Below are 12,446 nucleotides of genomic sequence, written 5' to 3' on the forward strand. Positions count from 1 at the left end.
TCTTACCGCAAATTCCACAAGAACAAGGCGGATTCGTCCCAGGTAGGGGAACAAGAGAACACATTCTTAAGAGAAAACAGTAGCGATCAACAGGTAGCAAAAACGCGTTCCAAGATTGCGGCTGTAATTTTGAATATTTGTTCGAGATATTTGGCACACGTATTCGTAATATAATAAAGAATGGCGGTACAGAGCCCAATTTAAAAAATATATTAATATGTGGAAATTACTCTGTAATTAAATACAATATTAAAAAAACGAGCCTGTACCGCCATTAAGAAGAACAAAAAAATACACTTTCTTCAAATAAACTTTTTTATCCGATGCCTAGATTTTGTGTCATTTTGGAACTACTAAAATTTTTTATTCCATTAGTAGTTCCAAAATGACACAAAACCTAGGCATCGGATAAAAAAGTTTATTTGAAGAATGTGTATTTTTTTGTTCTTCTTAATGGCGGTACAGGCTCGTTTTTTTAATATTGTATTTAATTACAGAGTAATTTCCACATATTGATATATTTTTCAAATTGGGATCTGTACCGCCATTCTTTATTATATTACGAATACGTGTGCCAAATATCTCGAAAAAATATTCAAAATTACAGCCGCAATCTTGGAACGCGTTTTCGCTACCTGTTGATCGCTACTGTTTCCTCTTAATATTAGTCAAATTATCGAAAAATCTCGAGAGTTTAACATAGAAACATATTTGTGCTTTGTTGACTACTCCAAGGCCTTCGATAACGTAAAATGGGATCAAATGTGGCATATATTTAGAGAAATGGGTTCGCCAGTACATCTCATCTATCTATTACAAGCACTTTATGTAAATAACACCGCTAATGTAAGAGTTAATAATGTGGTTTCGAAAAACTTCAAATTAAAATCTGGAGTGCGACAGGGATGTATAATATCCCCATTCTATTCAATATATAATATAGTGAACACATTATGCGTCAAGTTTTTGAGGAATGGCAAGGTGGAGCAAGGATAGAAGGAAGAAAAATAAAAAACCTACGTTATGCTAATGACACTGTTATATTGGCGTCTTCACCAGAAGAACTGGAAGAAATTATGAATAGGCTAGGAACGGTGAGTACAGAATATGGTTGGAAAATAAATATACAGAAAACCAAAGTAATAATCATCGATAGAATCAGAAACAACCAACCGGAGATAAGAGACTTGGCAGGTTACGAAGTGGTCAGACAATTTAATTACTAAGGCTCCGTTATTACTAACAGTGCATAATGCGAAGACGAGATCCGCAGGCGCATTATAATGGCCAGATCGGCAACAGACAAACTCACAAAAATATGGAAGAATACTGACATTACAAATAACACAAATTTACGACTTGTTCGAGCGTTAATATTTCCTATCGCCACCTACATTTTTTAATGGCATTTGAAATGTGGGTCTACCGGAAAATTTTGCGCATACCATGGACCGCACATCGCACAAATTTTTTTATTTTTTTTAAGCTCCGTTTAATTTAAAATCTGTTATCACTCGTAACAATAAGTAAATTTTATGACAATTATTAGAAGATACACAGATCGCACAAATAATTCAATATTAGCCGAACTTAACATAAAAACTAGACTCAGCACAACCATCAACCAAAATATACTGAGATATTTTGGACATATAACTAGAAGAAGAGAAGGTATGGAACGAATGATAGTTGAAGGCAACATAGAGGGCAGAAGATCCAGAGGAGGATCTCCATTACGATGGTCGGACCAAATAAGGGACATGACTGGTTACTCGTTCTCCGAAACAAAACCACACGCACAGGAGAGAGAGGATGGGATAGAAATAGTCAAACGACTTACATGACGCCACTACATCCTTACGAAGGAGAACATATAGAGGAGGGGGAAGGAGGTTAATGCAGTAGAGAGAATAGCAACACTGAAATTGAACTGGGCAGGTCACGTGGCTCGAATGACAGATAAGAGATGGACAAACCGGATACTGAGATGGAGACCAAGAGATGATGCCTACCGAAGCAGACTTCGTCCATCAACACGTTGGACTGATGATCCTTCTTATTTAAGTGCCATCTACGCGACGAAGGTCACCAATCATCACAGCTATTCAGATTTTAGAGAGGGCTGCTCTGAAAAGTTCATTTGATGTACATCCAAACCATTCTCTTAGGTTGCGCAGCAACGATATTCTGTGTCTCCATATGCTTCTTTTTCCATGAATCTTTACCTGCATAATTAATTGCAGCAAGTTGTACCTATCTCTCCACGTGTAATATGTCCGATATATTAAAATTTTCTTGTTTTGATGGTATTTAAGATTTCCAAATCTTTATTTATCTTTCTCAGAACCACTTTGTTTATTACCTACGTGTCCTCTCTAGATATTTTCAGAATCCTTCTGTACACCCACAGCTCGAATGATTACAGTTTTTTCATTTACTTATACCGCAATCAAGGCCAATCTCCCATTTCTTAAAACAACGTCGAGAAAACGTAGCACCTAGCCAACCTAATTCTTAGCTCCAACTTCAAATCTCTTATACAGAGCACTTTTTTCATTTTGTTAAAATTTGCTCTAGCCTTTTCTATCCTGATTTTGATTTCCTATAAGTAATCATTTGTGCAGTCGATGGCTTTGTGCAAAATAATTTATATAAAAAAACAGTAGCAAGAATAAATATACATAAAGAGAATAAAAACACATATCATAAAACTTATCTATATTACGTATATACAACAGTCAATGCAAAAATCATTCCTTGGCTATTTGTCCCGGTTTACTGCAAACTCTACTGATATAACATACTCAAATATCCTTAATAACTAAAAATCAGTCTGCTGCTATGACCATACATTGTCTTCTATCCACTTTATGTAATAAGAGACTCTTGTGTACACTCCTGGTTGGTTTTTTCCAATGCCACAAGCCACACCGAATGAAGTAACTCCTATTATGTTATACATACACTTGACCTCATTGGTTTCTTCGTGGACAATCTGAAGAGGACCCCCAGAATCACCCTAAAAAAACAATCTGATATTAACACATTGAGACAATATTCAGAATATATATGTATATTCTACAGACTTTGTTTTTAAACCAGGAGGAGTAAACTAAAAAGACAGATTCATATCCAAGACAGTCACTAGAAAAATCACCAAATACATCTTATTTTTTGGTTAATAATATCGGCCTTCGGAGGTAATCCATAAATATTATATTAAACTAATACCTGCTTTTTGAAGTTATACTTCTTTACCGGCTATAGAGGGTAAATTTTTTATATGGGAAAACCTAGCGACCGGGCGCATGCGCATTATAACTTTGTTCTGATTGGATGTTCAAATGACATGTCAAAAATTATTCAATATGGCGGCTGTGGCACAGCTGTAGTTAGATTATTTATGGTTGTTGCGTTTTAAAATTTGTGTGAAAAGAAACAACAAACAAAAGTTAGTTAATAGTTATACTGCCTTTTTAAATAGTTTTCATATACCTATATTTTTGGACTTTTGGACTATTTTGGACAAGGAAAACTCATTCTCATTTGGTAAGTACCTAGTTTTTATTATAATCATATTGTAATTATACATTTGGATTAGGTTGAAATACATACATTTATTTTCTCAAGAATGCGGATTTTACAGAGAAATCCCAAATTAGGTTCGATTTTTATTTTTAAATTATGATTTTTTGGCGTAGATTTATTTATCTAGTAGGTATGTAATGCTTTGATTTACATACTTAATTTGATTACCAACAAAAGTTCTACCAATCTTCATCTAATATATTGTTTTCTTACTGTTTTGTTATATTTTTATATTTTCTTCCACAAAATTTAAACTACATAATTTTCAAAACAGCTGTCAAACAGTAAAACGTTCAGTTACCGTATTTTTCCACATGATAAATAATGTGCGATTGGACGAGTGAGTCTACGCTTCGATTACGAGTCAAAGCGGCACGAAATTCAAGGGTTCAATTCCCGATGCAAGTTTTATTTTTTTATTTTTTTATGCATATTATGATTGTAAGTATATTTGTTATATAATTTTTTTTTTTTCAGCAAATGCGTATTTAAAATTTTTGCCAACAATTATTATCGTCCAGAAATCATTTTTTCTTTGTGGCATTTTTCAATGTGTTTGTGTGCGTTTTATTCTTTTATTTTTTTTAATTTTTGGTATAGTCTTAAAAATCACATAATATGTAGTAGAAGTATAACTTGTTACGTGCGTACAAAGTACACACACATTCTTTTTATGTAAAGCAGACTGACTAAAAATCTAAAAAATTAAGGAATGACGCAGAAAACAAAAAAATCACTGATATAATTTAATTAACCTATGAAATGCCAATAGTGTCAAAATTTCATAAATGTCATTAGTGTCAAAATTTCATAACAGTGGAGTAAACTTGCCTGAAGTTGGACCAATTACAAACAAGCATTACGGCGTGGTAAATTTAAATTACTCCTCCTGGTTTAAAAATAGAGTATATGAGTGATGGAAGGGAAATAGAGGAAAGAGGAAAACTGAGCAGTGTTTTGTTTATCTTTTTTTATAATATCTGACTCATAGAGTTCTGCACTTTCAGGTTCCTTAATACAAGTCTATCGTCCCAGTCTCCCGGTTGCAGATATCTCTCTGATATTGCCTTTTAGACTATATCAAGATAATATGTTAATAGGTGATAATAGGTAATTAAATGAAAGGTTAATGATAGAGCAAACCCAAATAGAGAAATTGAAGACATACAAATATCTGGGAACCTGGGTTGACGACAAAAATGACCAAAGCCAAGAAATTAAAGTCCGAATTGAAACTGCAAGGCAAGCATTTATAAAAATGAAGACACTGCTTACAAACAAAGACCTTCAGTTGCCTCTCAGATTGAGGGATCAAAGATGCTACATATTTTCTATATTGCTATACGGATTGGAAGTTTGAACATTGAAGAAACAACACATAAGAAAAATAGAAGCGTTCGAAATGTGGTGTTACAGAAGAATATTGAAAATTCAGTGGGTTTAACGGATTACCAATGTTGAAGTGCTACGATGTTTAAACAAGGAGTTGGAAATTATGAAGAGTATAAAAACTAGAAAACTGAAAAATTTGGATCACATTACCAGTGGAAAAAAATATGAGTTGCTGAGAATTATTAGGCAAGGAAGGATCCAAGGAGGAAAAAGCATAGGAAGAAGACGCATCTCCTGGCTGAGGAACCTTAGAGAATGGTTTAACTGTAGTTAAATTCATGCATAACAAGCTTTTCACCCTAGAAATACAGCTAGTGTAGGAAGAGCAGTAATAGTAAAAAATAATCTAATTCACTTCGAAACAAAAATTATGGAGACCGAAGACATCTTGATGGATAGCATAAGTTTCAAAACAAACATACAGTCGGAAAAATGAAAGAATACCTATAAACGATCACATCTATCACTTATTTTGTATTTGCTGTGTTTTTCTATAAATAACAAACGTTTGTTATATAAAAAGACAGCAAATACAAAATAAGTGATTGATGTGATCGTTCATGGGTATTCTTTCATTTTTCCGACTGTATAAAACCATGACAAGAAGTATCCTTTTGGGTGTGAAAATTAGATAATAATAAAATTGGATAAAAACAAAATAAGAGCAACAGAGATAGAATTCCAAGGTAGAAGCTACAGAGTAACAAGAAGAGACAGAATAAAATAACATAAGATCAGGGAAAAAAAGACAAAAAACTTTGGATAAACAGAATAACAGAATGGAGCCCGATAGAAAGAAGGAAGATAGGCAGATCCCGAAGATCCGCAGGAATGGGATTGGCAAAACGGAAAGAACTAGAAAGAACGGTTGAGGAAGAAATTCAGTGAAAACTGTGGAAATGCTCAGGATATATATAATATACTGGTTAATTATAGGATTAGGTGAATTTTTGCATTGATAAATAAAATAACTTTTTTATTACTTACTTGACAGGTATCTTTTCTATCCTCTGAAGATCCCGCGCAAATCATATAGTCTTCAATAATTCCATCAGGAAGCTCCGTGTTAACTGAATTTATAACTCTCCTGTAAGTATTATTACATTGGGAAGTTGTAAAATACTCCAAAATAACTTTCTGCAGATCTTCGCTGCCTTCTCCAGCGAATTCAGTCAGACCCCAGCCTGTAGCTACAGCATGTTTTACAGGAAAATCTTTTTTAGTGTAAAGGCATGCTGGACGTAGAAACGTATTGAGCTCAAAATTTCTGTCAACTTTCATTAGGGCTATATCATGGTATTTTGCGAAGGTGTACCTGGGGTGTTTTATTAGCTTAATGATATTTCTGACTTGAAGGTGGTGTGTGTCTGATTGATTTGCAAGACCACCTCTGGCAAACTTAGCGTCTCCTCTGAAAATAAAAGACGTTAATATACTTTTAATAAAAACAATAAAAATATTAATGTAATAAATGGGTCATTTTTGATGTCTCGACTTTCCTAAACTTGTTGTGCGATTTAAGTAATTTTTTTTAATATGTTATAGCCTTATTCTTTAACAATATCGCTGGAATAATATTTTTGCTAAACAGGTACCTAAATTGTTATTGTATATCAGCTGTACCAATCAAACTGTGTTTTTTTCTCAAAGTTCACCACACCTTGTGGTATATTCTAGCCTTTGTAAAATACTGAAATTAAAACCAAACTATAGCCTCAGGTTTTCTTTACATTCTGTTTTTTGATTCATTCGCTTATGTTGGATAATAAAAAAGTTAGGTATTTAAGAACTAGCCATGTTCTTAATCAATACAGGATGTTTCTAAATAAGTACGACAAACTTTAAGGGGTAATTATGCATGAAAAAATAATTACTGTTTGTCTTACAAACCTATGTCCGCAAATGCTTCGTTTCCGAGATAGGGAGTGTCGAAATTTTTATTACAAACTGACGGTTTATTTATTGCTCTAAAACCGGTTAAGATATGCAAATTAAATTTTGTTGGTTTTAAGAGATAGTATTTAAAAATATAGATTTAGTTTTTTCTACTGATATTCTCATTTGTTTGCTGTGAAATTGAAGGTGTGGAGCTGCCTTTGTAGGTCATCCACTTTATTAGCAATTAGTAATGCATCACCGGCATAGTATACTATGGTGATTTTATGCGGTCCTATGTGGTACTCATGTAGTTTTCTTACTTCGTGAATTATTTGATTCATTGCCATATTGATAACAAAGGGCTGGGCGAGTCTCCTTGGCGAATTCCTCCTTTTAGTTCTATGCATTAAGTTTCTCCTGTTGACATTATAACTCTGGTCTTGTTGTTCTTGTTAATTTCATTAATTATCATTATTATCTGATAGTTTATTTGTTCAGTCGGTTTAATGTTAAAAACTTTAGTTAATGAGGGTTACAAATAAGAAGATATTGCGCGGAGACTGCGTATCCATATCCATATTTTCTAACGCATAAAACGGCGATTACAAGACAAGTTGATGTAAGTGTCAAGATGTTCCGACAAGGCTTAAAGAGGTTAGTTAAAGTCCAAAAAAGGCCTGCCCTAGTTTCATGAATAAAAGGAGCTGACAGAAAAGCATTCTGTCCAGTTAGAAAGAAAAATATAAGCAACAGTATGAGAATCTTTAGTATAACCACAGCAGTTATCTAGAAGAGAAGTTTAAAGAACAAACTTCTAAAATTCTAATTAAATGCATTGAAAAATGCCAATATTGTAAACTATAGTACACTACTGATCATTTTAGGTTGAGTTACATTAATAATTGACTTTTAACCTTATTATTATTATAAACTGGTCTTGAGTTTCAGTTTTTTTAATCAACCAAAAAAAAACCGTTAACTTTCCATCAAAATGGAATATTTTGCCAACTGTTTTTTGTGTTTGTTAGGAACGTCTTGCAAATTTAATAAATAAGCATTAAAATAAAAAGAATACGTAAATTCTTCTACCGTGTTTAATTACCTTTTTGTTCTTATTTAAATAAAGTGTAATGCACTTTTTACCAAGCCAAAAAACCATTTTTGAAATATTTGTTGATAGAAAAATATAATGTAACAATAAAATACTGAAAACTTTCGTTTTAAATAGTTCCACAAAATTTACCATAATTTATTTTCACTATAGCTGTTTCGGCAGAGTGCTTTTCTCAAATGATGTATTTTTACTAAGGGTCCGACAGTTTATAGTTTTTAAATGAATACATTGAATGGGAGATGGGACTTGTTTGTCTCAAGTTGGTAATTCAGAATTATATCCGTATTTTTAATTTATTAATTTACATGGATTTTACTCTAAAGATGACTTAATGCATTTATTTTAAATATTGAGAATTTGAAATTGGTCATTAAAAGAAGGATTATGATCTAGACGGTGAAGTGCGTACAGAGAATTTGTTTTTCACTCCTGTTGAGCTGAACCCCCTCCCACTTGCAAAAATTAAAAAACAAATAGCGCTGATTTATGAATAAATCAATACATTTTGAGTTACTAAAGATCAAAGATTTTAATTTTTCGTGAAAAAATGGTTTTAAGGCGGTTTTTTGTAAATCACTTAAAAACTGTAAGTTTTTACAAAAAAGTTATCATTACCAAAATTAAAGGTTTGAAAAACCTTTTATTATTAATTCAAAGTGAGTTAGTTATAAATAACTAATATATTTTTTTTCGGAGAGTACCTCCTCAAATCTAATTATTCAAGCCTAATTAACAGGAAAATGATGCATTTTATAAAATATACTTAATAGACATTTGTGAAAGTACTCAGAAATACCTATTAAATGAGTACCGAAAGAAGTTGATATCATCAAAATTAGGCAAATGAACATGAAAAAAATCGGACCCTTTCGAATTTTTTAGTAAAAAGTGAAAAATAAAACGAACGCCATTTCCACAAAAATTAAAATCTTTAGTAATCCCTATAAAACTTTCTTTAATTTAGCATAAATAATGACCTTAAACATTTTTAATGATTTAGAATGCATATTTAACCTATTATCCTAAAAAAATAAAGTATTTAAAAGATTAAATGTAATACAGTTTTGTAGCTTTAGTGTAGGAAACAGAGGTTGAACTTTGCAAAATGGACACAAGTCCGGTTTTATTTTTTTTCTCGTATATCGATGGGTGTTTATTATGACACTAACTTTTTCTTAAACAATTTCGCCCCGGAACTCCCCTTTTCACCCCTTTTAAAGGGGGTAATTTGTGGGTTTGCGGAACGTATCCCTTCCTTTACCTTTTGCAAAAAATTTATTTTATAGAAATATGAAGAGGACTATATTTTCTACGATTTATTTCCTAACAGCATGTGTCTATCACCCACTGTTTAGTGGGAGTCGGGCCCCAAAGTTGACAAGTTTTTAAAAAAGATGTTTTTAAAAAATATATTTTTCCCTAACTGTAACGGAAATTAAGAAGAAATCCTGCGGTAATTATTCACAAATAAGTGACTGATTTTTTGGTATAGGTTTCACTTAAGGGTAATTGCCCTTTTTTTAATTACAGGGTGTTACATTTTAAAAAACCCCTTTTTATACCATCTGAACCGTTTATGCTAGAGTAAAAAGACTTTCAGCGATCACCCATGTACTGGTGCTATTTACAAATTTGTATATTGCACCCCCATTTTTCCCCGGAACCACCCCAAAAAAAGAAGAATTAATAAAGTCATTTTCTTGGAATCTTCACACGCAATGCCCTTTATTAGTGTACTTCATATATCATTTTCTGCACGTTATTATTACCCATGCATAGACACCAAAAGTGATTTCCTAGTGCAACCCCTGCAGCCAAAAAAATAAATAAATAAAATGGGGAGTTGAAAAAAAAATTTTTTTTGCTCTTTGATCCATAATATAATATGGGCATATGCATCGGGCATATGCTTCATCAATAGTGTGTTTCAAAAAAATATATCTCTAGCGTTAGGGTAAAAGGACTTAAGTCAGTAAATGGTATATTGCAGAAATAATTTTTAAAGATTTGATGAAACATGCTAAATCTATTTTTATCCTAATTAAATATTTTGTCAGCACATATGGGTCAAAAACAGCTTATTTACAATACATAATATAGTTTAATATGAAATATTGTAAAATAATAAAGTTTGATCTGACTTAAGTCCTTTGGATCAGAGAATAAAATACTTAAGTTTTTTTGACCTGATATTTTAATCATATTAAATATACAAGCTTACATTTTAATAACAGTAATATTTAGTTTTTATATTATAATATAACTATGATGAAGTTATTCGTCATCAGAAACAAACTCCTCTAAATCTGGGTCCTTATCGTTTATACTTGTAGTTGGCAGTTCTTAATAAAAAAATGTGTATACTTCTGGTACAAGAGATCTAGAAGATGTTGCTGTTTTTCAAGAGTTATAGGTATTAACCCATCATACTTTTTCTTGAGTTCTATTGCACTTTGTCGACCTCTTCTAGTAAAATGAATTTCCTTAAAATTTTCTGACTCTTCCAGAGAACTCTTATAAAATATTGTATGTAGCATATTTTTTCTGTATTGCAGCCAACGACATTTCTGCAATTTGAACAACTCTCTATCAACATGTTTTTGCTTCTTTACAAACGTTGTCCTTAATAAAGCAGCAAAATCGTAGAAGTCATCTAAGGTTAATTCAATGACCTTAAATGGACGTTTTTTGTTTGTGCATCTACTGAGAGTAGCCCAATCATGAGGATGAGCAATTTTCATTCCCGATTTTTTTTCTCTTTTTCAATAAGGGAATAGTCGACATCGCATTCCATGTGTAAATGCCCAGAGATCATAAATTTATGGTTGATCTCATTTATTGAGCTTTTCATTTGCATGACTGAGATGGACATGGCAACTACGTGGAAATTTTTATTCTGCCCTGCACATGTATCTGAGTAAAAGGTCATTTTAGTGACTTCAGGTGGCATGTTCATTATTTCTTTGAAAAGACAAGAAACAATCTCATTTGCACCACGGTGAGCAATTGATTTATGCCAGATATAACAGGAAGCTGCTCGTGAAGCACAATTATTTACAGTTAAATTGTAAGTCCAGTACTTTCTCTTATAAAAAGAAACAGAAGAAGAAAAAGAAAACTTTTAGCGTTTATCAATCAACAAGTGAATGTTTTAGCACGATCAGTAAGATTTATGTCATAAAAACTTACAGCGGCACCTACGCGTGGACTATTGATACAGAGGACTTAAGTTTCATAAGTCGTTTATATCGGACAAAACAAAGGATTTAAGTTAGATATGTTCGTTTGCTCAAACAAAAATAGTCTGACGTAACTTATGTTCTTTGAACCAGTCTTAATAAAACCTTATATTTTAAGATAGACTTAATTCTTTTTTACCAAAACAAACTTCTTCACAGTTTACAACCAAATGTGTAGATAACTCATTTTGGCCAAAAATGGACTTAAGTCCTTTTGCCCTAACACTAGAGATATGGTTATTGCAACATCTCTGCGGAAACCACCCCTATCCTTGAAAATATACTGCAGAAACTACCCCTCGATGGCTTAGTGTGAAAACCTCGTAACTCTTTTTTTTTTTCGAAAATGACATTTTCTTGGTTTTGGTTTAAAAACCTTTGGTGAAAACCTCACGATTTAAAACTGTTAGAAAAATTCCAAATACACTAGACTATTTTCTACAGCCGAAAAAAGAAATCACGTTGGTATATCAATTGCTCTCTTGATTTAGTGTGACTACCACGTATATTTACAACCAAGAATTTGGTACTTAATTTGGAGTGTTTGTTTGAGAGGTTTGACTTCTTTGTGAACAACAAAAGGTAGTCCGGCATATAGAAACATTTTATAACCTTAAATCAAAAGATTTGTATTGTATCGACCTAGTATTTGGAGGTGTGCAATAAGCTATGAAAAATGAAAACCTCGTAAATAATAATAAACACAAACTCATTTGAGATGAAAAACACGTATATCAAGATACACGAGGTTATCATAGTTACTTGGACAAAGGCTCTATATACTGCAAGGATATTTACGTGTTTTTCATAGTTAATATTTGTATTTCCAATTTAATAGCAACATTAACACTTTTAGTTATGTGCCAATATCAGATATTTGTCTCAATGTGCTCGAATTAAAAATATGTAACGTAATTTTTGTTTTTAGGTTATATTATGCAGAAAATCAGTTTTTTGCTTTATTTGTTTTTTGCCTCTCCTCTAAAATTGTAATTTAATGAGATACGAGGTTTTCACACTAAGCCATCGCCCTATTCCTTGGCGAGCAGGTTTTTACGATTTTCTCATTACCTATGCATTCTTTTTGAACAAAACTTATACAAGGTTAAAGACCACTATTTACTCTAAAAATTAGGTTGTATTCATTTTTTTTTATAAGTAACCGTTACGGCACAGTGGTGCCGTAAACCTCAGATATGCTTTGGCGGGCTCCAGTTTTTGTTTTTTTTTCGTCA

The 12,446-nt window shown here is 32.3% G+C and overlaps 1 protein-coding gene across 1 annotated transcript in view; it reads right to left on the reverse strand.

Moving 5' to 3' along the window:
* Positions 1-2,703: 2,703 nt before the first annotated feature.
* Positions 2,704-12,446, reverse strand: part of LOC114335348 (serine protease snake) — a 102,869-nt gene continuing 93,126 nt past the window's right edge. The window contains exons 5-6 of the mRNA XM_028285576.2: positions 5,968-6,391; positions 2,704-3,019 (exon numbers count right to left, since the gene is read on the reverse strand). Coding sequence (XP_028141377.1) covers positions 2,840-3,019; positions 5,968-6,391 — 604 coding nt within the window. The 3' untranslated portion in view covers positions 2,704-2,839. The remainder of the gene's footprint in view (positions 3,020-5,967; positions 6,392-12,446) is intronic.

The sequence above is a fragment of the Diabrotica virgifera genome, chromosome 4 (genome assembly GCF_917563875.1).
Source record: "Diabrotica virgifera virgifera chromosome 4, PGI_DIABVI_V3a".
Classification (NCBI taxonomy): domain Eukaryota; kingdom Metazoa; phylum Arthropoda; class Insecta; order Coleoptera; family Chrysomelidae; genus Diabrotica; species Diabrotica virgifera.